Genomic DNA, 26,576 nt, shown 5'->3' on the forward strand with positions numbered 1-26,576 from the left:
CTCTCCACCCCTGCGGTCATAGGCCCAGAGGCCGGTGTGCGCTGTGTCTGCGCCCCCAGGCTCAGCTGGTTTGCCATGCTCGGCCTCACGAGAGGCAGAGCTGGGTGAGGGCGCTTTTCCTTCCCACCTGGTCTGCCTGCTCCGCCAGCTCCTTCCCTGCCAGCAGGCCTCACGGGGCTCTCTCAAGCCTCCAGGGCACCCAGATGCTGACTGAGGGCTGAAGGGCTGGCCTCATGCCCCCCGGGCTGGCAGCATGGGCTCCTGCCTGCTCACCCTTTGGTCCCTTGGCCCAGGCTTGGTGGGCCGCTTGTGCCTCTCGGAAGGTCAGTTCTCAGCCTAACTCATGCTCAGTAGCTGCGGGGGGGTTATACCTGGTGAGAGACCTCTGGTCTCCAGGCCTTGGCTGTCGCCTCAGTAAAAGCGGGAACGGTGACTCCCTCCTAGGCCTGTGGAGGCCGCCAGGTGATGCTGTGTAAGGGTAGCACGTGCCACTGGATGGCCAGTTCCCCTCCTCTGTCCTGTTGGCTCAGGAGTGGGGCCTGGGCTCCCACACCACCCACCTGCTTGCTCCCACTCCATGCTTTTAGCCGTCTCTGTCCCCTGACTGTCCTCGCTGCCTCCTGCCCGGCACTCCTGCTCCAGGTCCTCCCGGGGCGGAGAGCAGGAGGCAGCTCGGCCTCTGGCCGTGTCCTCACTGGCTGTGTCCTCACTGTGCTGCCTTCCCAAAGGCCAGCTCTGAGTAGACCCCCAGTGCTTAGTGACCCTCAGCCTCTGAGGTGCTCATGGGATCAAATCAAAGCCCTCAGCTGAGCATGCAAGACCTGCCCTGAGAGCCACCCCCATGTCCCACCCACCCCAGCATGCGCGGCCACTGTTGGCAGATCACAGATGCCCTGTGTGTGCCTTGGCGCACGCCAGGCTGCTCACTGGTTGCCCTTTTTCTGTATGGTTTGCCCAGCACCAGCTGTTCTGGGACGCCCCCTTGGCACCCAGGCCACATGACCGTCCTCCTGACATCCCTCCATGGGCAGTGAACCCCATCCTGACCATGAGAGCCCCTCTCCAGCTGGCGTTTCTGGGACCTGGGGCCAGATCTGCATCCTCTCCATGTCCCCAGCAGGGCCGCGGCCAGGTGCTTGCAGAGATTCGTGGTGGGCTCTGGGAGGGGGCATTTGTTTACCTGGGGGTGGGGGGGGGGTAGCACCTGGCTCCCCATCCATTTTCTTGTGGTTGGAAAGGTGCTAAGGGCAAAATCGAGCCCCACCCTCAGGCTCCTTTCTGATTTGTGAATTTTGTATTGTTTTTCAGTTTTTCCAGGCATCTGCTCCTGTGAACATAGTCATTGTCACTGGCAGGGCCCCTTCTCATTCCTTCAGGCCGCAGGAGACTTCTGGTGCTCTCCCCATCTGCCCCAGAGCACCTAGAGCTGGGAGAGCGTGTGCCGGGGCCAGCAGGGCTCCTGGAAGGTCTGGGGCATCTCTGAGTGGGCTCAGCAGGGCTGGCCCCAGTGGTCGAGTGGTCCAGTGGTTGGCTGCGCCGCGTGGCCACACCTATGTCTCGAGGGCTTTGCCTCCACATCCTGGGGATGTGGGGCTGGACCGGCTGCAAGAGCTTCTGCCCTGACAGACCCTCCAGCAGTGACTGCGGTGGGGGGGGCAGCTGCTTCCTCTGGAAGAAGTACCGTCTCTACCATTTTGGAGGCTGGTGCTGTGGTGATGGCTGTCGGATGATGATGTGCTAGAAATCAGGGTGAAGGAGAAAAGCCACTGTGGGCTTCGGCAGGTGGAATCCCACCGGGTGTCGCCCCACTGTCCCTCTCCAGCAGAGCTGCTCCTGGGCAGCCTGCGGGGACGTGCACACGGGCCAGCAGCTGGCCTTGGGGTCAGCACTGACCACCAGCCCAGGCCTCGCTGCCCGGAAGGTTCTGGGTTTCCTGTGTGTTTGAAGCTGGGCTGCATTTTGCTCTGGGTTTAGCTCGTTCCTTGTGTAGTAGATGGTCAGTGAGCTGCATGCGCTGGTGGTGGCAATGCTTCTGGGTCTGACTCATTTGATTCTCGCTAGTATCCTGTGAGGTTGGTATTATGGTCCCCCACCCCCTTTTTTCTTAGTTAAATGTACAGTTGACCCCTGTACATTTACACGGCGTTTAGGGCCACCAACCCCTGGGCAGTTGAAAATCTGCGTATAGCTTGACTCCCCCCAAAACTTTGTAGTCCCCTGGGGGACTGGTCTCAGGACTCCTGTGGGCCCCAGATGAGGATTCTCAGGTCCCCGTGTACCGTGTGGACCAGTGTCTGCAGCTGGCCCCGGCACTCAGGAACTCCCAGCTGCAGGCCGGACACAGGACAGGTGCTTATGGGACAGCCTCACGTGTAAGCGGGCCGTGCTGTTCAAAGCTGCGTTTAGGGTCAGCTGCACTTACTGCATTTGGAGTCCCTGGCGTCAGCCCATTTCTGGGGAGGCAGGAGCAGGGTGCTGCCGGAGCCACGTGCAGTGAGACAGAGGGCCTGCTTGCAGGCAGCTCAGCGTCAGTGCTCCTCTTCTTGCGCCTGGTGTTCGCGCCTGTGAGGGAAAGAGCGCTTTCTCTCTCCGAGTTAGCCCGGAGGGCGGGACACAGCCGGCCAGCCCCTGCACTGATGGGGGCTTCAGTTTACAGGAGGCTGGGAAGGCCAGTGCTCAGCACTTGCTGAGGGGACGAATGATGAGTGAATGAATGGACACCTCCCACGGGGAAGGAACTAGCACCTTAGGATGGATTCACTATGTATTTTGGCCAGAGGCTTTATTTTCATATCCTGTGTGTGATGGGTGCTGACCTGTTCCTCCCGCCCTCCTCCCACTTAAATAGATAAGACGCCCATGTTCTGATGAGTGACCAGCCTGGCTCCTGGGTGCCAAGTGAGAAGAGGGGCTTGGGCTTCATGGCTGCCACCTCCCAGGAGGAGCACCAGTGGCTGGCTGGCTGGAGTGTGTGAGAGACATGCCGCCGGGAATTGGTGGGGCCCCCTCTCCTGCCAGTTCTGTTCTGTCAGCTATGGGTGTGGGTCACAGCTGTGTGGGCACCAGCCTGCTTGGACTGCTCACACAGGACACGGCCAGGACGTGAAGAGCACACAGGATCTGAGTGGTGTGGTGGTCCACTGGCCACTCCACTCCCCAGCGTAGCCCAGCTTCCCCCCTGCCCTCCTGCTGTCGTCAGTGCCTCAGGCTGTGGGCCTGGTATGCAGAGCAGTGAGGGAGTGTGAAGTGGCTGCTCTCTCTGGGCATCTCTCTGGACTTGGCTGCAAGGCATGAGGCTAGATGGCAGCAAGAGGGGGGGCGGGCAAGTAGGCTGGGCAGAGTGAGGAGAGAGGCTAAGCTAGGGAGGGGGGCACCAGAACAGAGGTTGGCAGCCCAGAGACTTCACTTGAGGAGCGTGGTGCAGCTGGCGGTGCTGAGGGAAGGCTCACATCTGGAAGGTGGTGCAGCTGGCGGTGCTGAGGGAAGGCTCACATCTGGAAGGTGGTGCAGCTGGCGGTGCTGAGGGAAGGCTCACATCTGGAAGGTGGTGCAGCTGGCGGTGCTGAGGGAAGGCTCACATCTGGAAGGTGGTGCAGCTGGCGGTGCTGAGGGAAGGCTCACATCTGGAAGGTGGTGCAGCTGGCGGTGCTGAGGGAAGGCTCACATCTGGAAGGTGGTGCAGCTGGCGGTGCTGAGGGGAAGGCTCACATCTGGAAGGAGATGCAGCTCTCCAGCTACAGGATCAGGGCAGGGGGCAGGGTGGAGTTGGCAGAGCCCAGAAGCTGGGGGTCAGTGGTGGCATCCTCGGCCCTGAGAGTGGTCTCTCTCTACCCACTGGGAGAGCTTCTGGTCAGTTCTCCAGTCCTGGTCCTCTCCAGCTGATGGGCAGGGCGTGGCATGGAGGGTTGGAGCTCCTCATGCTCCATCTCCCAGGCTGTTGGAGGGGGATGAGGTGTCTGTGGATATCTCTGTGGACGCTCCCCCTAGAGACGGACCCACAGGGTGGGATTGGAAACTGCTGCCTCAGGTTTGCCTGGTGGGAGCACCCTTTCGGGCTGGTTGTCATCCAGGGCTTTGGCCCTGCTGCCATTGGCATCCTGGCCGGGCTGACCGAGGCCAGTGGGGTGGGAGCTCCCATTTACAGCTGTGCCGCCCAGGCCTGCCTGGCTAGGCCTCGGGCCCACTCTCTCCCCGGCACCCTTTAAACTCTTGGTGAATCCTTTTGAGAGTGGAGGGTTGGCTTTAAGAAACCCCCCTTCTTCAAATTGTGGGATGTGGTTCCACTTTCAGGGATGAGTGTCTGGGGACCTTGGCAAGTTTGACAACTCTGTGTCTCTCCCCTGAAGTATGGACACCAGCGTGCGCATCCTGCAGAGTCGCGAGGGTGTGGACAGTGTGTGCTGTGCAGCGCCCAGCCACGCGGCTGGGCTGGGAGGGTGAGCAGTACACAGCTGGGTGGCAGGCTCCTGCATCAGGGAATGAGATGGCCGGCAGCAGTGACCACAGTTCACAATCGCACGCACCATGCGTGAATGTGAAGAGAGGGAAGAGGGGGCCATGGAGTTCTCGCAAGGGAGTGACGGTTACCCGCAAAGGTCCAGGAGGGTGGGAGTTAGCCAGAAGGTGTGTGTGTGGCGGGGTGGGGGGGGGGCATTGCGACCCAGGGGGAGTGTGTGGCGAGACCCAGACTTGGCAGGAGCTTCGGTGTCTGCGTCCCTGCAGAGGCCAGCCTCCTGGGACATGGGTGGTCGCAGGGCCTGCAGGCGCTGTCGAGGGTGTGGTTTGTCTTCAGCACAGTGGGGAGCTGGTGTGGAGGTGGAGCAGGGACAGCGCAGCCTGGCTGATGTCTCAGGAAGGCGCTCCCCAGGGTGTGTGTAGGACGGGCGGCCGTGTATTGGGGCGGTAGTGGCTTAGACCAGTGGGATGGCAGTGGGATGGAGGAAAATTGGCAGATCCGAGAGATATTTTGAAGATAAAATATCGAGGACTTGGTGATCGCTTGGGAGCAGAGGGCCAGGGAGAGAGAAGTGTCAGGAGCAGGTGGGTGGATGGGCGTCCTTTGCTGAGATTGGCAGACAAGGAGGGACAGGATCACACCCAGGATATGCCAAGTTTGAGTTGCTAGTGGACTCAGGAGGGGAGACCCTGACAGGGTTGGGAGCCCTGGGAGGGTTGTGAGCCTGTCCGAGGGCTGGGTCTAACTCTTAAAAGGATGGCCAGGCGTACAGGATGGCTGTGATCTCACTGAGCCAGGATGTACGTGAGGGTCTGGAGAGGCAAAAGGGGAAGCACCTGACCAGGGGCGTGCCTTCCTCCTTTTCCCACGACGCAGAGGTGAGGGTCTGTGGCAGGAAGCGAGCCCCCGAGAGTGCTGGCTTCCATTTTATCCACGACGAATGAGCAAGGGCATTGGTTGGACATGGGGAAAAGCCAGGAGGGAGAGGAGAACAGCAGGAAGCTGAGGGTGGAGGGCCCCGCTGAGGCTGGCCACACACCTTGCAAGGTCACATGCTCCAGCCGTGTGGCTGTCGGGGCTTCTCCTCCGATGCTTGGACGGGGGACGTGGTTGGCTGGCTGCCCCATCGCAGGCTGACCGGGCGGTTTCACCAGCTGCTGCGCAGGAGAGAGCAGTGAGGGGTCTGAGAGGGACTGTGACCACCAAGAGGCACAACGAATGAGGGTGGAAGGGAGGTGGGAGGAGGCTGTGGGATGTGCTTGCCAGGATGTCCTGGCTCCGGAGCGGAGTGAGCCAAGGGAGGCCGGGACCCTCCCCTGCTGCCTGCCGATGGGGAGTACGAGGGAGGGGTGCGAGGGAGGCGGCAGCTCTAGCGTTGGCCTCTGAAAGACTCTGCCACTCATTCCCCTCCTCATGGTTTTGTTTATCTTTCAAACGTCTTAATAAAACATGAGAAAACATTTATTCTCTATAGATCAATAATTTATTCTGAGTTATGACAATACTAAGTTTGGTCAATTATTCATTGACTATAAAGTATTTATAAATGCTACCTTAATTTAAAGCGTTAGCCATTAGGATTCCAATATGAATGGAGCTGTGCCGACTTAGAGGAGAGGAAGGCACAGTGGGAGGGTGTCAGTAGCTCAGTGGGGGGTTCTGTGGCTGCTCAGATTGTTGAAGTAACGAGGTGGCACTGGGAGTCCCACTTGGGGGGCAGGTGGAGGTGCTGCAGTGCCTGGGCTGGCCTGCTGGACCCTCAGAGAGAGCCCACTCCTTGTGAAGTGAGGCTGAGCCCGGGCGGTCCGCCTGCCTAGGCCAGTGGCGCCTCACCAGGCTCATTTGGGTTGAGGCATCTCTCCTGGGCTGCTTCTACCCAGGAGGAGTGTCCCCCCTTCTTCATCTGGAAAGTTCTGTCCTCTGACCACCACAGGCTGCTTAGCACATGAGGCTGGGGGCCCGTGGCGTTAGAGTAGCAGGGCCGCAGGGGTGGGCCGCACCTCTGCAGGGACCTCGTGGGCCCCTCCGGGAGGAGCAGAAGGGATGTGCCTTGGGCATGATGCCTTCTGGGCACAGGGCAGGGAAGGGGGGGCTGGGCTGGCTGTGACCAGCACCACCCCCAGGTGGTGGCACCAGAAATTGTGCGTCTCCTCTAGCATAAGCCATCCAGGGTGTATTCCCAGCCGTGGTCCTAGCCTTTTCCAGGAATCCCCCTGGGGCTCAAGAAACCTGGGCTGGGATCAGCACTGGTGCCAGGGCGACCTCATGTCTGGGGCACTGTCTCCTCCAGCACCCGCCTGCAGGCAGCGAGGGCCGCGAGCTGGGTTCGCCCTCGCCCAGGGAGGCTTTGCTTCTGCGTGCGCAGCTGCCCCAAGAGGTTCTCCAGAGAAGGGCTGGGTAGGTTCCCACGGGATCCCGGGCCCTGCCCAGTGGTCTCACGTCTTCCAGGACGGGCTATGGAGCCCGTGGTCTGTGCTGTGGCTCTGCCACGTGGCTGCTTGGCCTGGCCTCTCTGTGCTGCAGTTTTGTCACCAGAGGAGCAGAAAGCTCACTTGGGGTGAAGGTTACAAAGACCCGTCTCACCTGTGATGTGGCCCCGGAGTCCAGTGTCTGCAGAGGCTGGATGCTGATACCGCAGGGAAGTGGGGGGAATATTGATCATGGGGCAGCCTGGGATGCTGGCTGAGCCCAGGAGCCTCTCGTCTGGCCCCGCCCGAGCTCTGAGCAGCTTCTTTTTCCCCAAGTCCCGGGCCACGGAGCTCAGGTAAGGGCTCAAAGCTGCTAATTAGTCCTCTCTGCTCCTGACTGTCCCCGCTGATGAGCCATTCTCAGGGAGCCTTTATCAACCCATCTGCCTGCATTGTCACAATCAGGAGAGATCAGCGTGATGGCCATGTTCTATTGCAGACAAAGAATTAGACAAAGGCTGCTGTCCTCTAGTGAGTTGCAGAAACACCTCTGGGTGGAGAGGTGAGTAGCAGTGGTGGCTCCTACCCTCCACCTCGCGCCAGGCTTTGGGGATGCACTTCACACACAGAGACCTTTCACAGGGTGCATGCAGTAGCCGTGAGGTGGTGCCGTCATTTTTACCAGACAGGAAACCGCAGAGGCCAGCCCCTCGCCAAGCCCCGCGGAGTGTCCGTGGCAGGGCCGGGTTCAGACCCAGGCCACGGGATCCCACTGGGGTTCAGACACAGAGGCCAGCCCCTTGCCAAGCCCCGCGGAGTGTCCGTGGCAGGGCCGGGTTCAGACCCAGGCCACGGGATCCCACTGGGGTTCAGACACAGAGGCCAGCCCCTTGCCAAGCCCCGTGGAGTGTCCATGGCAGGGCCGGGTTAAGACCCAGGCCACGGGACCCCCCTGGGGTGCTGCATCTCTCCTCACAACCAGGGCAGAGTGTGTAATGTCCTGTCCTGGGAATGAGCGCACAACCTTGATTAAGCTGATAGCTGATTTGGCTTTGATCTGTCTGATGTGTTTTGACCTTTTTATATATTTTTATGTTTGGAGCCTCTAACCAACCATTGTTTGGACAGTGCCCCCATTAGCAGGCCATTCACAGGGAACTGGACATGGACTTGTGTGGGCCTCCCCCTCAGGACCTGGGAGGCTTCCAGCCTTGATTCCCACCCTGTCGTCGCTGGTGGCGCGTGGAGCGGCAGGTGGCCACCGAAGGCCGGGGAGCCACCTCTGTGGGGAGGGCTGTTGGCTTTGGGGGTGAGGTCACCCTCTGTTGTAACTACTGTTGTAACTGGGACCCTGGGCATGACGTGGGTGGGGACGTGGAAACAGACATGCTTGTGCCCAGCACGGGGTTGGCACTTGTGGTTCTCGGGAAGTCACTGCTCTTGTAGCTCTGCTGGTGCACAGATACCAGAAGCCGGGTGGTTGCATGCCCCCATCCAGTCATTCGATGAAATAGAAACTGGAAGCTCAGAAAGGAGACATGCCATGGCCACAGGGCTGCTGACCGGAGAGCCGGCCAGAACCAGGAGACTCGGGAGCTGCGTCTGCTGCCGGAGCCCGCGTCTATGGCTGCAGCGGGCTGGGGCCGGGCGGCCCGCAGGCACTTGTCTGTTCCCCGAGCATGTTCCTGCTGCCGGGCCAGCGCCGTTGTCCTGCACCCATCACACTGCTCCCCTGCCTGTGGGTGTAAATCTCTCTCTTCCTTTGAGGTCATGATGCCAACCCCACAGGGCTCACCATCCTCTGGCCCCAGGGAGCTTCCTCTCTCCTTTCTCACAGGCTGAACTGTGGGGTCTGTCTCCTTGGCAAATCGAAGGGGGGATCCCTGCTTATCCTGCTCTTTGTCCTCCCCCACCAGTGCTTAGTGCCCAGGTTTGCAAATAAGGGTGAGCTGAGCTGTGCCTGGGAGGGCAGGAGGAAGGGGCAGTCCTGGAGGAGTGGGCAGAGCCCAGGTGGGACAGGGATTTTAGAACCACGGTATTGAGTGGGGGCAGGGCTTGCCATCCGAAGTCAGAACTGACCCAGGAGAGAGCCAGGCAGGGGGGCGGCACGCAGCTGGCACCAGTGATGGCCACAGTGAGGGCGTGCTCTTTGGTGCTCTGGGCTGGGGCCAGGGCTGGAGCTCTGGCTCACTTGAGGCACCAGTGACACACAGTTTATCTTGCAAGTTTTCTGGTTTAAAGTTATAGCTGCAATGCCTTGTCATTAAAGAGAGCACGGGCAAGAGAAGAGGAGAAAGCCATTCATTGCAGCACCCGCCTCTCAGGGATTTCCCTGGCCTTTCCCATAGCTTTTTACCTCGTGGTAATCCTGGTGAGCGTACACGTTTGCACCCTGGTTCTGCCACTTAGTCATGTCTCAGAAGCGTTGAGGTCGCATGACCTCTTAGTTGTGTGCTAACTTGGTATCTGGAAGGTGGATGCAGTGATGCCTCCTCCACACGGTGTCGTGAGAGCAGTGTGAATCCTGCGTAAAGTGCTTGCCTGGATGGTTGGCCCAGGGAAAATTCTCACAGAATGGCCCCTCCTCTCACAGAGCTTCCCCTATCCATTACGGGAGGTTATTTTCCTTTGCCAAAGGAATTCTCTGTTCACGGCATGACATTTTAGCAACATACAGAAAAGCAGGAAAACCACCACATCGAGGCCTCTTCTAAAATGCAACCACTGTTACCATTTTGGTCTTTCATGCCTGCTGTGTTATTTACTTGGTATTATAAAATACATACAATTGTGTATCATTTTCCCATAATTTCTATGATGAGCACTTTCCTACCAGTATGTTATTGTAGTATCTTGAATAGTTTTAAAGGCTGCATGTGTTTTCAGCAAATGGAGCCATTCCATTCACTCACCTATTTGTCTCTCTTAGACGGTTGGCAATAGTTCGAGTATGGATAAGTGGCTTTTGAACGTCTTGTGCCTGAAGCTATTTCTGTAGTTTGAATAGGGGCCCCGAGTGCCATCATTGGACAGAGGCATGAAGCTGTCCTGGCTCGTGGTATTTTGCAGCCTTTACTCACTGCCACGTGCCACGCACGGTGTGTGGAGGAGGGTGGTGAGCAGAATGGCGTGGCCCATGTCCCTTGGAGCTCGAGGTCAAGCAGGAGAGAAGAGTAGGGGAATTGTGGGGTGAGGAGTGCTGGACACGGGGTCCGTAGCCAGCCTGGGGGTGAAGAGTCTGAGTCTTGAAACGCAAGTGAGTGTGAGGTTTGAGAGGTAATAGAATGCAGGGCAGGTGTCAGGGGCCGAAACTTGGGCAGTTGGTTGGGGCAAAGTGAGTGGGGACCTGTGACAGCGAGGCCGCACAGCTTCGGGCGCCTGCAAGGTGCTCTAAGGGCCTTGACTCCATGGCCACGGCTCTGTGGGAGCCACCGGAGGGCTTTACACAGAAGCAGCCGTGGTTGGTTTTTTTTTGGGAGAGAACTCTGCGGCGGAAAGCTGGGTGAGAGGGGTAGGCACTGGGGTGGCTGCAGACTCCCGGAGAGACTTCAGGGGGTCTCTTGTTCAGCCGCCTGCCCTGCCTCATGCTTGGAGGCTGAGGTGTCCACCGGGAGAGCTGTGGCATTTGAGTGATTGTCCTGAGTGGGGAGCAGTGTGCCTCCCACGCCTGCTCCTGGGGTGCTTCCCTGCTCTCAGGCTCCTTCTCCCCAGGCTCTCAGCCGAAAGAACTGCTTTGTCAAAGTTGTTCAAAGCAGGCCATCGGCGGCAGATGGCCTGCTGACACTCGCAGGCTATTTCTTTCCCACACTCCTGCCGGCACAGAGAGCATTATTGGTAAATGTCGCTTCAGAACTATTTGGAAACAGTGCCGGTATGCGAAGTGTCTCTCTCTGCCACTGGCCTGATGCCCCAGAAGGAGTAGGTGTGTGGCTGACAGGGGCATCCCTCGTGCTTACGGGTGCCTCCAGAAGGCCAGTGCCACCTCTGGCCCAGCCCGAAGCAGCCGCCCTCCCCGGAGCCTCTTCCTTCGCTCCTGGCGAGTGGCTGAGTCACCCAGGGCCCCTGGAGCCAGCGCTAGGCCTGGTCTGACCCAGGCTTTAGGATATGAACCAAGTGGACTTGGCCGGAGGACTTAGGGTGCTGTCTCTTCTTTTACCGACAACCTGGGTCCTCCGGGGTAAGTGTCTCGCTGACTTTCTGCTGTGATTCATTTCCTCAGTCCCAGGCAGCCAGTCCAGCCAGCAATTGAAGAGCTCACAGTATTGTCCTGATCTGGGCTTGGCCTTAGGGAAACACAGTTAAAAACAAAAGCGAGTTCTCAGCTGTAAGGGCTGCAGCCAGGGAGGAGACAGGATGACCGTGCAGCAGCACCAAGGGCCTCTGGAGCAGACGTGGGCTGTGTCCCTATTCTGCCATCTCTGCTTGAGCAGCCTACAGCAAATAATTTTGCCTCTCCTGGCCTTTGTTTTCTTATCTGTTGAATGGGCACAAGAACGTCTAGAGGGCATCAGTGAGAGTGTGTGTGTGAGAGCCGCTGGCCTGGCCTGGGATGGGCTCTTGGTCCCTGGAAGGAGACAGCACTTCTTGGGGCCCCAGGCATGAGCTGCCAGGTGTGGGCCGGGTGGGTGCAGCCGGTGCAGCATCACCCTGTGCTGACCCCTGCCTCTCTCACCTCTCTTTCCAGCCTGTGACCTCATGACCCAGGGGATTTTGGCTTTGGTCACATCCACTGGCTGTGCATCCGCCAACGCTCTGCAGTCCCTCACTGACGCGATGCACATCCCACACCTCTTTGTCCAGCGCAACCCAGGAGGGTCACCTCGCACTGCCTGCCACCTGAACCCCAGTCCCGATGGGGAGGCCTACACGCTGGCCTCGAGGCCACCCGTGCGCCTCAACGACGTCATGCTTAGGCTGGTGACCGAGCTGCGCTGGCAGAAGTTCGTCATGTTCTACGACAGTGAGTATGGTGAGTCCAAGGGGCAGGGCCGCTCTGGCTCCAATGGGCGCACAGCTGGGTGTGGGAGGCCTGCGCATTGGCCATGGCATGGCAGGCAGCTGCCTGCCTCTGAGCAGGCGTGGGAGGCGTGGAAGGTGGGTGTGGTCTGAGCCCAGTGGGTCTCGGCGGCAGGGCCCAGCCTTGAGCTTCACGAGTCGGGGAAGAGCTGTGCAAACAGATCCATAGACAGGCACTAAAGTTGCCTAGCAACACCACCTTACCATGACAGCTGAAATTCGAATCATCTTCAATAAAATATTAACAACTCTGGCAGGGACCCGAAGGGCTGCACGCAGGCGGCAGTGGAAGCCTCCAGCATGGGCGTCCCAGAAGCCTCCTCTCCGAAGATCGCCCATCACCAGCCCTTCCCAACTCCTTCCTGCTTCCTCTCTCATCTGCCCTTAGTTTCAGGGTCTTGGGCAAATGTCAGGGGAAGGACACCCTGAGTGGGACACTGGGCATGGCCGGACATGGCTTCTTTGAATATCTGCCATATGAAAAGAATCATAATTTGCTTCTTAGAAAACCAGAAAGATGGGTTTTGGAGAAGTAGCTCCAAGTTTTCATATGGCTGCTCTGTGAAATAATACAGAGCGACCCAGCAGCCTCACCAGGTCCCCAGTGGCAGCTGCGTGCAGAGCTGCCTGCAGCTCAGAAGCAGGAACGGACATCGTGCCCTTGCTCACATCCTGCAGTGTGCATGCAGGTGGCATGCCGCTCACTGCCGTGCGATTTCACCTCGTGTGGATTCACGTGACCCCATAGTCAGGATGCAGAGCAGTTTCCTCGCGAGCATCCTCATACTATAGCCACGGCCACCTACATTCTATGTCTTTAAGGGTGTGAGGACGGTGAGGCCAGAAGCCTCATAGCTGGGGCCAGCGGGGCCCTCGAGAGTCCCGCTGACTCTGGTGAGCTCAGTCCTTTGCTCCTTTGCCAAGAATGTAACCGCGAAGAGAAGTTAGCGTGTGTTTGCATTTGCCTGACACTGTCTGCTCTGAGACTGGGCATCTCCCTCAGCCCTTGAGCATATATGCTGCTGAGGCTGCCGGGAGGAGTGGGGAGCGCAGACACCGCGTGACGTAAAGGTGAGGCGGTGAGGGGACAGGGCGGCCTGAGACTCCAGGCACTTGAGCTGGACTCTATCCAGGACTGGCCCCTCCCCCTACCCTCTCAATCTCGGGCCCTGGGAGCAGTGGGAGACCAGGCCACTGAGGAGCCACAGGGTGCCTCTAGGGGCCAGCCTTCCACTGAGAACCCTTGTGTTGGTGGCTCAGCCTCGTGCCTTCGGGGTCTGCTCTGAGGCTGGGTGAGGCTGGGTGAGGGTAGGTGTGCACGTGTCCAGGGCTGGAGGGTACTGCGTCCTCTGTTCCCACCCGACTTCTCCTGGCACCTTTGCTCTCCTTCTGCTCTGACCTGTAGACACTCTTCACGCCCTGGTTCTCCCTAAGCTTTGAGGTGGTTTTGGGGGGAACCTTGACCGCAGGAGGTGGAGATCAGCTCTCCAGTTCCCCACCCACCCGTCTGGGCTCCTGTGGTTCTTGCAGACTGAATGACACCTCATGGCACCTGCTCAGACTCTCTTTTCTTCTCGTTACGCTCCTTCCCCCTGCTCAGCTCTGGCCATTCTTAGTGATTCCACACAGGTGAGGGTGACCAAGCGCTCCTCTGGCGAGCACTGTGGGCAGTGGGGTGAGCTTTGAATGCTGTGCTGGGAAGAACTCTGAGGCTGTATGTGGTGAGTGATAGAAAGCACTGTGGTTGCTCTGTGATGCCCCCGGTGCCCCGGGGGATGGGCTGGGGAAGAGGTACTGGCAGCCATCTGCCCTGTTTGCTGATTCTGATCTGCAAGGTGGCTGGCCTGGGAAGCCTTGCAGAGCGGCCATACATGGGGACGTCGCTGTCCAGGGTGCTGACCCTTTGGCTTCAGACTTTACGGAGGCCAGAGCCCTTTCACTGGCTTCTGTGCTGGACCTCCGCCTTTGCCTGCCCTGGTCGTTGGCCCCCTGATTAGATAACCTTGGAGGTCAAGACTTTGCCTCAAGATGTTCTCCATAAATTTAACCCCTGACTCCTGCTTGTCTGGCTATGCCTCACACACACGGCCCAGCCTCTGACCCGCTTTCCAACACCCTTGTGCTGGGGAGCCCTGGAAAGAAACCCCGTGCTCTGGGATGCAGCATATTCAGCCAGGTGTGGAGGGTGTGGCGCTCCCTTGGCAGGGCTGGCCTTGGTCTGTCTGAGAGTCTGGGAGGTTTTCTGTGGCTGATAGGCCCAAGACAAACAGGGCCTCCAGGGCTCCTCGGGGCTTCCAACACCCTCCACTGCAGCACTAGCTGCAGATCAGCCCAATTCAAGTCAAATGGCCTGTAAAGGCTGTTTTATTCCTTCCAAAGTCAAGCAGAAGTGCTGATGTGCAAGTGTCTTTACATGTATTATCTCACCTAAGCCCTAAAATGACGGCACTCTGAGGTTCTTGCTGCATTTACAGATGAGGAATGCAAGTCTGAGAGGGGGGTCTGGCTGTTACGTGCTTGCGCTTAGTCAGGCTGTTTCTGTCATCTGGGTTGGCTAAGTCCATCTTCCCAGCCAGGCAGAGTTGATGCTAAGAAGGAGGGTGGTGGTTTGGGATGGACTTGGCGTGCCTAGGATGGGGAGAGGTCAGGTCCCAACCTGGCTGGATGAGGCCTGATTCTTCTTCACTTGCCCCTCAGTCTTTCTTCAAACCCAGGAATGTCCCTCCCTGGGTGGAGCCTGAGGACGGTGCATTTGAGTCAGGAATCAAGGGCCAGAGAAGCAAAAGCCTTGTGCCGCAAGACAGAACTTGGCAGAGAGTGAGAGAGGAGTTTTTATGTATATGGTTTACAAAATGCAAGATGTGCTATTTGGTAAAATTCCATAGAAAATACTTGTGTGCTTGTTGTGACAGTGAAAGGAAAAATAAAAGAGAAGCTGACATTTGGGAGAGAAAATCTGTAACGTTAAATACCAAAGGTTTGGATCGAACAGAACAGAGAGCTTTGGCATGCCACTTCACGTTCCGGAATACTCCTGAGTGTGTGGGGTGGGGGTCGTGCTTGGGGCTGCGGCCCCACTCTCTTCCTAGTGAATACATTTGGTGCACGGTGGAGTTGTGATGGACTTTAGAAATCATTGACTCATTCATGCAACATATTCACCAAGTTCCTACCACGTGCAGTTATTTTGCTACAAACTCATGTTAGATGAAGATACAGGTGGTGGAGTAACTTGGCTCAAGCTGAAGCCAGGCTCCAGCTGTCCCTCCACAGCGTCTTCCCGCCTCTGGGCAGCTGGCAGGCCGGCTGTCGGCTGCTGGAATCCACAGAAACAAGCACTCAGGCTCTGTGTGAATGGACGTTGCCGGTTGCACTAGTTTTTAAATTGTTTTAAAAACTTGAAACTTGCCCACGATAACAATGTGCATGTTAAGCTAAAATAATGGAAATAAAATAAACTTCCATGAACCCATACCAATTTAACAGATGTGAAGGAGCCCTCCCCAGGGGACAGCCGCCATCCTGACTGTGTGCTCGTCAGGCCCTGGCTTTTCTTTATTGGCAATCACATACCGAAGTACCAAAGTACACATGGCTTAGGTCGGCCCGGTGTGAGCCACGGGATGGGGAGAATGTGGATTGGCTGTCAGGAGGATGGGGAGGATTTCGATTGGCTGTCAGGAGGAAGTACTCAGAGTAGAGGCTTAGTGAGGGGCAGGGCAGGGCCAGACTGCTCCCGGCCAGAAACCCCCATAAAAGACCCCAGCTTCCCTATCCTCTCCAGTCCATGGAGTAACTCTTCTGTATGCTTTTGTGATTGCTTTTTTTCACTCATTATTAGGATTTTGAGATCCACTCATGTGATGAGGTGGGTATATCCAGTCCTTTTTATTGCTGCATACTTGCATGCGACATTATCTATTTTATTATTATGGGCATTTGGGCTGTTTCCAGATATTTGCTATTGCAAGTAATGTTAATGAGAACATTCTCGTGTCTGTCTTTCGGGGTTCCTGTGTGAGGGTTCTGTGAGGCTCCCTCCTGGGGGTGGAATTTCTGGGCTGTGGTCGATGCCTGTTGCACCTGATTAAGTCATTCCCAATTGTGTTCCACTCCTCTTGCTTACACTGCCATCTGCAACAGATCCGAGTTCTCAGAGCTCTCTACCTCACCAACAACTAGTAGTATTTAATTTTAAGATTTTCATGTGAAAATGGTATATTATTATGATTTTAATATACATTTTTCTGGTAACAGATGGATTGAGCATCTTTTCATGTCTTTATGGGCTATTTTTTGTTTTCTATGAAATGCCTATTTATTGTTTTTAATTTTTTACCTATTTTTAAAATTGAGTCTTTTCTTTTGTAAGTTAGGTGTGGCAAATGTCTTCTTTCAGTTACCTGCCTCTTTTTTTTTAAAGAATGACTTTTTATTGATATTGAGAGAGAGAGAGAGAGAGAGAGGTGAGAGCAAAACATTGATTGGCTGCCTCTCCCACACCCCCTACTAGGGATCGAGCATATAACCTGGGCATGTGGCCTGACCAGGAATTGAACCAGCAACCTTTTGGTGCATGGGACAATGCCCAACCAACTGAGCCACACTGGCCAGGGCTCAGTTAGTTGTCTTAATTCACAGAAGTTCTTTATTCTGTTGTTGTCAAATTTATTCATTTTCTATATGCTGAACTTCTTCCTGTCTTATTTAAGAAGTTCTTCCCCACCCAAATGTCATCAAGATATTTTCCTGCTGAACTCTGTGCACTGAGGGCAGGTGCTGCCCTCTGGCTGGGTGCCCACAGTGTGTCTGCTGCGTGTTCCCTGGGGGCGCCCTGGCTGCGATGCTGGGCCGCCCCTCCCTGAAGCTGTGGCCCGTGTTCCTCCCCACACTGCTCTGTGAGATTGGAGCCTGGGGCCCATCTCTTTTTGGTGGTGACTGCACAGCTTGTGGCAGGTCCTTGGGAACTTCCTGGAGATGGCGACAGGTTAGCAGGGAACACTAGCAGGAGGTACTCAGGCAAAGGGCTCTGGGAGGGAGGGGCCCCGGAAGAGCATCCCTGGCAAAGGGAAGAACATGCTTGAAGGCTGGGTCGTTGATGGGAAGAGGCAAAGATCACGTGGTGGTACTGTGGGCAGTGGCCAGGGGCGAGGCTGGAGCTGGAGGCTGGGCAGGCCTCAGGGCCTCACCGATGGGTTCAGGACCCCTGGGTATTTGTGGGAGCCGCCCCTGGCTGCCTCAGATGGTGCCTCTAGACCACGTCCATCAGGCCCCGTCCAGACATCTGCGGGCAGACACAGGCCTGGAGGTCTCCTCTCCAGAGGCCTGATCCTTCCACTGCACCCAGACTCGCCGGCTGCATGTGAGAGCAAAGAAACAAACGCATGTGCAGGATATGATCTTACTGAGGACAAGCCCCAGGCCCAGGGCCCAAGTGGAGGCAGGGCCTGAGTGTGCCAGATGACTCGGGTGACTAGGAGACTCGGCCGTGAGTGGGTCCTGTCCCAGGCCTCTGTCTGTGCGGGCCCTGTGCGGTGCTTCAGGGCACTGGCTCACCCCTCTCAGGACACCCTTCCTGGCACACAGCGGGGTCCCTGCTTTACAAGTGAGGAAATGGGGCTCAGAGCAGCGAAGGGATCTGCTCCAGGGCATGCGGCTGGAGGGTGGAAGGCTGCCAGGTCTGATTCCCAACGCGGGTCCCACAGCTCTGATCCCAGCCAGGCCCTCGTGGCAAAGCCTTGGGAGCAGATACTGGTGGGCTCCCCTGAATACACAGGGTTTGCTGGAGCAGTGTTGGCAGCAGCAGAAGGTCCGTATGTCCATCTTTAGCCAATTAGCTAAGTATGTTATGTTACATACATTTAATGGAAAACTGTAGTTTTTTTAGTCAAATACCACAGTGGAATTTATTATTTTAAGAAAGGCTACAGAAAGGTGGAAACCATTTGGCACACTAGACTACCACATTTCACTGACCAGAGGGCAGGCCCCAGGGGTGGAGCGGAGAGGGCGGCCACCCCAAAGCTTGCAGCACTGTGCAGCACACAAAATGGTGATTTTTATACAAATTTTTTTTTTTTTTTTGGTTTTGCCATAAACACCTACCTCACGGGTTAAAAACACTGAGAACACTGAAACAGATAAGGCCATGATGGTTGGTAAAACCCCAGTGGCCCACTCCGCTTGGGCGGCACTCACCCAGGACAGCAGTCACGGGGGGCGCAGGGCCTGGGGAATCAGCAGGCTATGTACTCACCAGCGGCGGGGGTGGGGTCTTGGATCTGACTGTGTGGAGCCCAGGCCTCGGTGGGCAGGCCCAGCACTACCATTTGGAAGCTGGAGATGATGCCCCTGCCACTAGCCCCAGAGCCAGGCCAGGCAGTGCCCCTCTCTAGGGCTGGGGGCAAGGGAGGACCCAGCTCTGGAGACAGTGCGACACCCACGGGCCTAATTGCACCTACACCTTGGAGGAGGGAGTGGTGGGGTCGCTGGAGGAGGGTCCTAGGCTGCTGCTGACAGTGTCCCCCGGGGCTCAGGGCTAGGCCTGGCAGGCTGTGCAAAGCCAGCGAACTGAGTAAGTTCACAGGGAGGGGGCCTGCCTGCCCCTGAGGCTGGGGCGGGGGAGGGAGAGGCTGCTGTCTCCTGGGTCAAGGGGTCAGCCTGCTGCCCCAAAGGGCACGTCTTTGTGCCAGAGTTTGCAGCTGTGGTTCCCCCATCTGGCATTGTGCAGGCCCCATTGGGTGCGGAGCCCCCCTCCTCGGCTGGAGTGGGGACATAGAAGCCACAGCAGCTGTGGGGGAGTCTGGTGTGGAGGGCGGAGGGGTGGAAGGCAGGCTGCACATAGAGGGTCCTGCCAGCGTGGCCAGTGGCCCCAGGGCCTCGGGCCAGTGCGGTGACTCGCCAGCGATGTCCACTGGCAGCTCGTTCTTGCTCTCCCTCTTTCCCCCCTCTTCCTTCTCCTCGACCTTGTTTGGGTCTAGGGGGTTCAGCGAGGTGGCCAGGTTGGGGAACTCGCCCATGACGGCGATGGGGGTCTGGTGCTTGGCCCGCCGAGAGGTGCTGGGTCAGGTAGTGCGTGTACTCACCTTAGAGCTTGGGTGAGGTACAAGGAGCTGAAGCTGGTGGCTGCGCAGGCTCAGGTTCCTGACCACCATGCAGCTGGGCAGCAGCCAGTTCTGCCCGGGACCCCTATCCCCAGCCAGGGCTTCCGTGGGGTGTGCACAGTGAGAGCCGCGGGCCCTCGAGCCCCACCCCCTCCGCCAACCCCTACAGTAGTTCTTTCTGTGCTAAGAGGCAGTAGTCCGGCACATGCCCTCCTTGCTGGCAATTGCAACGCCAGGACGGTGGTGTGGTGCTGCTCTGTGCAAAGCACGCGTACACGTGTGTGCACCTGAGCACACACAGGCCATAAGGCAACGTTGGGTTTGGGATGGAGACACGATGACTTGGGATGGAGTGGCAGATATATCTTTTCACTGCATTTTTCTACCTCTCGAGTTTTGTATTAAGTGCAAAAATTAATATAATAATAGGCTGCCTCGTCTCCCCCCACTTATGCCCACGGTGACTTCTTTGAGCTCCAGCTTTCTCATCTAGGGACAGGGATGGGGATTTCTGAGCTGTAAGAGTAAAGGGACCTGCAGAGTGCCTGGCACATGGCAAGTGACTTTACGATAATAACAAGCCCCGTGGGGGAGCTGGAGTGGCAGCGCTATTCCTTGCAGGGCTGGGGTTGGGCCCAGGACCCATGAGCATCTCCGTGCAAAGCTCTGGCTGTTTGCCTCTCCACCCTGCCTCAGGATCACCCTGGAGGAGTGGGTAGGGGCATGGACTCAGGAGCAGTCTGCCTGGGTTGAGTCCGGTTCTGCCTCTCTAGCTGTGTGAGCTTGGGCAAGCCACTCAGACTCTGTGCAACAACCTCCTCACTTGTATAATGGGGGTAAAATGACCTTCCTCCCCCACCCCCCCCGCTGTGGTCTATCTGTGGATTACATGAGTAGTACATGCAAAGGGCTTTGCTGGTCCTGGCACATGCTAAGTGCTCGGTAGACTTTTGACTTAGGAACTGTGCCTGATGGCAGCCCATTGCTGCCACTCCCTCTTGGCCTCCACTCCAGTGCATCTCTACTGGGGTGTGTTCTGTGGCCTGTACTTCCTCTGGTTGTGTTCTCGGTTCTTGGGGAAGCAGAGCATAGGGCCAGCTCCCTCTCCTGCTTGGGACCCGCCAGGCCTCCCTGCAGTCTCCCTCATGGCTCGGGGCCTCTGGTGGCCAGCACACCTTCCCCGCCGGACAGCCAGCCGACTGTTGTTATGGCAAGTAGCCGTCAGCTGTGGGCCTCACTCCCAAGTCTTCTTTATGGGAAACTCCCTGGAAAAGGAGAATCATTAGGACAAATGCTGTTTTAATCAATGCTCCCTGCCGACAATGCCTAGTCTGGCCTCTGGCAAAGCAGGCCAGACAACTGAACCTCAGTGGTGATCTCATTAATAACTCACATCATATAATTATGGCATTAGTTTAAATGGAAGGAATAAATACCTTTTCAAGAACAAATGAATAAATGAGTTTAATTGCTAAGAAACCTAACCAGGAATTTGACAAAAACTTTGTGGGGACCAGTGTTTTAGATTTTGTTCTTCAATCTAATTACAAAGCAACAGTACTTTGGGGCATGTTAATTGTGGTGTTTGCTAGCAGATTAAAGTTTATTAACTCCGCGTTCCCTCATCCTGGTCGGATTCCAGAGCCATCTAGGGATGTGAGGTCTCATCTGATGCCGGCGTGGGGAAAGGACAGGAGGGTGGGCTGCCCTGTGCAGCTGTGCCCCAGGGAGCTTTCTGTGCTTCCCTCCCCCCACGCCACTGCGTGGCCCCTTGCTGCTGACCCTGCTCCCTCAGTCTCCTCCGCCCCTGCACACAAGACGAAACATTGTTGTTAAATGCTAGAATTCCGGCAAGGACAGCGCCTGGGAGGCCCCGTCTGGGAAAACCATTGGCCCAAATGGGATCCTCTTCGTGGTCTTGGTTGACCCATCTGCTACCCTTCTTTCGGGAGAGCATGGCTCTTTCCAATGGGGTCCGGTGGTGCCAGGACAGTGCCTCCTTCTTTACTGAGTCGCACTTGGCAGGGGATAAAATGCCCTCAGTGAACGTGCACTGTTCAGTGAGTTAGACGAGAGTATGGACCAGCAGAACCACCACTGCCGTCGAGGTGCGGAGCATTGCAGCCAGAAATGTTTGTTTTGAGGAGAGAAAACTGTGGTCACTTGCCCTGGCCCCAGTCACTGGGGTGCTGGTCGGTGGCACAGGCTCTGTGCCCGAGTCCACCGGCAGCATCTCTGGAGCCTCCTCTCTGCTCCCATGAGGATTCTCAGGGACCCAAGGTGTCCCTGTGGCTGGTCAGGGAGAGGGAGCGGGACAGGGCTTTGTGGAAGGCAGGGAGGGTCGGGTGGGGGGGGGGGGCAGGGTAGCGCCTGGACAGAGCCATCTCCAACAGGGAATAGAGCCTCAGTCACCTGCTCGCGGGAAGGGTGGCTCCTGGGCCCTGGCCAGGCGATGCCCATCCCCTCCTCGGGAGGTGGCATTGGGTAGTTAGGAGCCAAGTTTCAGTGTCAGGGAAGTGAGCTCCCTGCTCGTTGCTCGCTGCTCGCTGCTCACTGCTCGCTGCCTCCTGGGGGTCCGGTGTGCTCGGAGCCCGCCGTGAGCCTGTGAGGTGGTCAGCATGGCCCTCCTCGGCTGCGCAGAGCCAGGCTGCACAGGGCTCTGGGCACAGCGCAGGGCACAGCTTACGCTTACACGCTGCCCTTGGCCTCCTTCCCAGGACCCACCTGGTGCCACCCAGCTCTGAGGAAACCTTCATGGAGGCCCGGAAAGCAGGTTCCTCTTGCCAGTTGTTCAGCACGACTTGCCTGCAGGGCCAGGGGAGGCCTGTGGGTCTTGCTTGGGCTGGGTCCAGAGAGCGTCCCTGAAACAGCTCCAGGGACTTGCTGCCCTTGGGAGTCCCAGGAGGAGGAGGCTCGGGGGCTAAGGTGTCTCCCTGTGAGGTCCTGTGAAGCTTGCAGTGGGCCTCCGCCTGCCCACCTCACCCTTTTCCTTCTCCCACTGCGCTCCCCTTCGGCCCTGCTGCTCTGCCAGCCTCTGTGTGTCTGCCCCCTCCCCACCCCCTGCCACACCTTCCAGAGGTGCCTGCGCAGCCTGCCCAGGCCTCTCTCACCTACGCATTGCAGATGGGACTCCTTCTCCTCTGACCCCTCCCCCTTCCCTGCCACATCATTTTTCCTTGAATTTATGGCCATTTATTTATTTTTCATGGTGTCTGCCCCTCACTGGGCTGTGAGACCCGCACAGGCAGGGACCTTGCCTGGCGGTTGAGCGATGCTGCACCCAGCATTTCCATCAGCTCCTGGAACAGTGGTGCTCGAGCGGATGTGAGAGCGAGTGAGCCAGTCTACACTTGGGCGTTTCGTTGCCATGTATTCTTCCAGGCAGCATTTGTTCCTTCATCTGAGATTTCTCATTACAACCACAGTGCGTGCTTCCCGTGGAGTCCCGCAGCGTTCCAGGCGAAGCGCTTCCCTGCCCCCTCCTGCTGTGGGCCTCGTGCGGCTCTCCCCTGCACCCCCCTTCCTGTCCCTGGGCAGGTGGGTGGGCCGTGCCTGTGCCCAGGGGCTGGGCCTGAGGAGAGTTCGACAGTTCTCCTCACAGTTTCATGGGACAAACTAAATGTTTAGTCAGTGTGATGGCGTGAGTGGCCCCCAGGGTTTGGGGGAGGCGCTGCTCGGGGGTTGGGTTCCATTCCTGCCTTAGCCTCTTTCTGACTTATCTCTGGGCACAGGGACAGCTTTCTCCTTGGTTTTCTCATTTGGATAGTGAGGTATCAAAACGCCTGCCTCCGGGCTCGGCGGTGGATTTTGAATGACCTTTGGGAGCAAGGGGAGCTTTGTCTAGTGGAGGAGGGGGAAGGAAGTTCCTGGCGGGGCGCCTGTGTAAAGCCTGGGTGTGAGCTAGCGTGGCCTGTTCAGAGGGAAGAGGGTGGGGTGGGCCAGAGCTCCCTGTAGGAGCCCGGAAGTGAAGGAGGTGATTGGACAGGCTGGTGAGGCTTCGTCACCAGACCTGGGGCATCCGAGGCCGACTGTCTGTGTCCAGGCCAGGCGGCCCCGTTTGCCGTGGGCGCGTGCTGTGAGGGCAGGCTCCCTCCCGCAGGACCTCCGTCTGGCGGATGCCCCCCTGTCCGAAGCTCTGCCCCTCAGCTGCCCCACCCAGGCGTGATAAGGGTGAGACTGCTTGCCTAGGGTGTGGCCAGCTCTCCATGTAGGAGGCTTAGTGGTGGGTTGTGGAGGCAGCTGCCTACCCTTGTTTCCCAGGGGAGGCTCTGGGAATGGTGACAAGGCTGATTAGACTGGAGGATGGGGCCTGCCCCCACAGTGAGTGCCGGGAGTGGGCCTGGCACACTGTCTTTAGACAAGGAGTCAATTGTTTGGCTTGCTGGTCTGCCTGTTTGTTTACTTCCTGCACCCATCCAGAGGGGGTTCGCGGAGGCTCCTAATGAGGTGGAGAGGGACAACGAGGCTCAGACCACATCCGTCATAAAATGAAAACGGCTGCAGTGGCTGCACTGGCTGAGGCAGCAGGGGCTGCGGGGCCAGGCTTTCCTCGTGGCCACAGCGAAGAGGAGGAAGCTGCGGCCACCAGGCCTCCCGCCAGGCCTCCCACAGGGACCTCTGGAAGGAAGAGCAGGAACTCGCCCCAAGGGCTGGCTCCTCCAGTCCTCCAAGGGGCTGCTCTGCGCAGGGAGACAGCACAGACCTGCAGCAACTGCTGTTCAGCTTGAGAGCCTGCGCCCAGGTGTGTGCCTCCAGGGAGGGTGCGTGCCTTTCGTGTGGCTGTTTCTCAGCTGAGCACCATCCCGGACTAGGGAGCGTGGACCTTGGGGGGCCTAGCTCACCCCCGGTGGAGCCCATCTTCCCTGCAGGAGGGAGATCAGGGAGGCTGTGAGCTTCCTTGGAAACAGGATGGGGTCCTTGTGTCCTGTTCTGGGTTCTTAGTGGCTCACTGAGTGAGGCCTGTGGCCATTGAATTTCAGGTGTGTGCCTCCAGGGTGTGTGCCTCCCTGGTGGGTGTGTGCCTTCAGGGTGTGGGCCTCCCGGGTGTGTGCAAGGCCCAGGGCCTGAGGTGAGTAAGGCAGATGTGGTCTTCGCACCTTGGCCCCCACTGTAACTGCCCTGGGACAGGGACAAGGGTCGGGTTGCAGGCTGTCCCAAGCGAGCCCAGCCTGAGCAGGGAGCTGAGCTGTCTGAGAGCTGGGGAGGAGCCCTGGTGGAGGGAGGGCAGCTGGTGGAGGGAGGCAGGCTGCTCAGAGCTGGAGGAGACGTGCCTGGCTGGAGTCCAGAGTCTGGGACCAGGGACTGAGTCCAGGGTGGCCCAGTGGGCGGATGCCCTGCCAGTTCTAGGGAGATGGGGAAGTGGGGAAGGGTAGGACGCTTTGTCTTTTTTCTTGTGAGTTTTTAAAAATTATTTTTTATTGTATAGAATATGAAAGGAATATGTTCTTGTTAAAAAGATGTAAAAAACAGAGACATTTACTTGAACACTATAAGCGCCTTTGAGGCACCGCACCCTCCACAATGGCACCCTTAGAGGTGGTAGCGTGGCCTGGCCCTGCCCCACTCACCCATCCCAGCGCTGCTGAAAGGCGGGAGGGCCATGCCCACGCGTAGTTCTGTGCGGTGCTTTCTGCTTGGAGTGTTTGGGCCTTTCACCCACGCTGGCCCTGGTCCGACCTCAGTTCCGGGCCTGCGGCCAGCACTGCGGGTGGGCTGTGGGCTGCGGGCTTTTCCCATGCAGGTGGTCCCGTTATTCTGTCCTGTGAGTGCGCTGTGACCACACCCTCACACACAGCTCTGCGTGCGTCTCAGCATCTCTGCGGCAGGATTGCTGGAAAGTGGGGTTACTGAGTTGTAGGGGACTCTGTGTTCCAGTTAGGAAGCTGGAAAGATAGTGGGGAGGTGTCCGGCACCAGGCTGTGGGAAGAGGTGCCTGTGGTGAACAGACCGCCCTGGCCCTGTCTCTGGCCTGGAGGAAGAGAAACTCTTGGATGTCATGTTGTGAAAAAGAGTGTGATAAGGCAGAACAAAGTCCAAAATAAGAGAACCAGATACAATGAGCAGGGTCCTCTCGGGTTAGCACAGCTCTGAGAACGGAGTCAGCAGGAGGGGCGGGTGATGGGGCGAGGAAGGAGACGGCCTGATGTGTCCTGTTCTGAAGAGGCCACGTCTGTCTGTGGGCCTGAGCCAAGCTGATAGGGTGCAGAGAGAAGGGCCCCGAGTCTTGGGAGGAGTGGCTGAGGGGCCAGGGGGCTGGTGTGAGCTGAGGGGACCCGCTTGCTCTGAGTGGCCCCAGCGGAAGGCAGTATAGGAAATCTGGAACTTTCCAGTTGTCAGAGCTGGTTTGAGCTAGAAGAGGCTGCTTCCATCCCCTAGGGAACCCCCGGCACGCTGGCAGAAAGGGTCCTTGTCCCTGCTCCTCCTCAGTATGAAGGCACCTTTGGGTGACAAGTCACTGTTAACCAGAGGTCCCCACTGCAGACTTGGTGTGCCCTCCCAGGCCTGGCGGCTGAGTAAAGACCATTGTGTTGAGGGGGCAGGAAATGGAGTACTCACCGAGTGGTTACCCTGTGCAAGCACCTTCAAGCCTGCATCTCAGTCCCCCAGCCATCAGCTAGTCCAGGAGCAGAGGCTGGAGAGTGTCAGCTTCAGGTGGCCACTGAGCTCAGACCCTCCTCCTGTTTGCCCGCTGCTCTGGGAGACAGGGGCCCGTGTTCCATATGCAGTGCCCCTGGCATGAGGAGAGAGCTCGGGGGCGGGGGGGCGTGTAGGCAGCATCCTGAGGGCCCCAAGTCAGGAGACCCTGCAGTGTGGCACAGCCCCGGGGACCAGAGGTAGTTCCAGCTGCTCCACCACCTCTTCCTGTCCTCCCTGACCTCCCACCACACACGCCCTTCATGCACTGTCCTCGGAGACACACAGCTCAGCCAGGGCCTGGCACTGGTGTTCTGGGAGGTGGCTGGGCCCTCTCCCACCTCCGCTGCAGGCAGGTGGTAAGGAGCTAGGGGTCCTGGACTACAAGAGCCCCAGACTGTGAGAGGGATGTCTGAAGCTGGCAGGTGGACATCCCCTGAGGGGTCCCAGACTGTGTGAGGGCACAGGGTGGGCTGAGGGACGCCCCCTCCAGTGCATGAATTTTGTGCACTGGGCCTCTAGTGTTTATATAAAAATCCTAGGAACTAACTTCAGAAGCTACAGACTTCAGCCTTAAGCCATCCCAGTTCTAGGAGATGTGCTGACCTTCCACCATAGAACCAGGATGACATACACCAGACCCTCACTTGACCAGTTTCAGGATCCTTGTCGGAGTGGATGATGCTGGTCTGCATGTAGACAGCTTTTCAACCTCCTCCCCTTGATTTCTTTGTTCTGCTTTTTCTCTCCCTCCTTATAAAAACCTCTGCCTGCCCTGAGGTGTTGAGATGGGCTTTGTGGTAAGAGTTCCCCATCTCCTTAGGTGACTAGCCCTTGAATAAACCACTTTCCTTTTTCACTAGCATCTGTCTCAGGAGTTTAGTTCTGGTGGTGGTAGGCAGCCGAACTTGGGTTCCAGTCACAACCCAGAGGAAGAGGTGGTTCGCTTAGGTCCTAGTC

The 26,576-nt window shown here is 57.7% G+C and overlaps 1 protein-coding gene across 4 annotated transcripts in view; it reads left to right on the plus strand.

Annotated features, from left to right (window-relative positions):
• GRID1 (glutamate ionotropic receptor delta type subunit 1) overlaps positions 1–26,576 on the plus strand; it is a 661,002-nt gene that overhangs the window by 166,083 nt on the left and 468,343 nt on the right. For 2 of the 4 annotated variants that reach the window (XM_080640032.1, XM_080640034.1), the window contains exon 3: positions 11,549–11,833. The exons of 1 other annotated variant lie outside the window; for it this stretch is intronic. In XM_080640032.1, coding sequence (XP_080496158.1) covers positions 11,549–11,833 — 285 coding nt within the window. The remainder of the gene's footprint in view (positions 1–11,548; positions 11,834–26,576) is intronic. One more of the 4 variants, XM_080640033.1, reaches the window with a different exon arrangement.

Source organism: Plecotus auritus, assembly GCF_963455305.1.
Source record: "Plecotus auritus genome assembly, chromosome: 9".
NCBI classification, from domain to species: Eukaryota; Metazoa; Chordata; class Mammalia; order Chiroptera; family Vespertilionidae; genus Plecotus; species Plecotus auritus.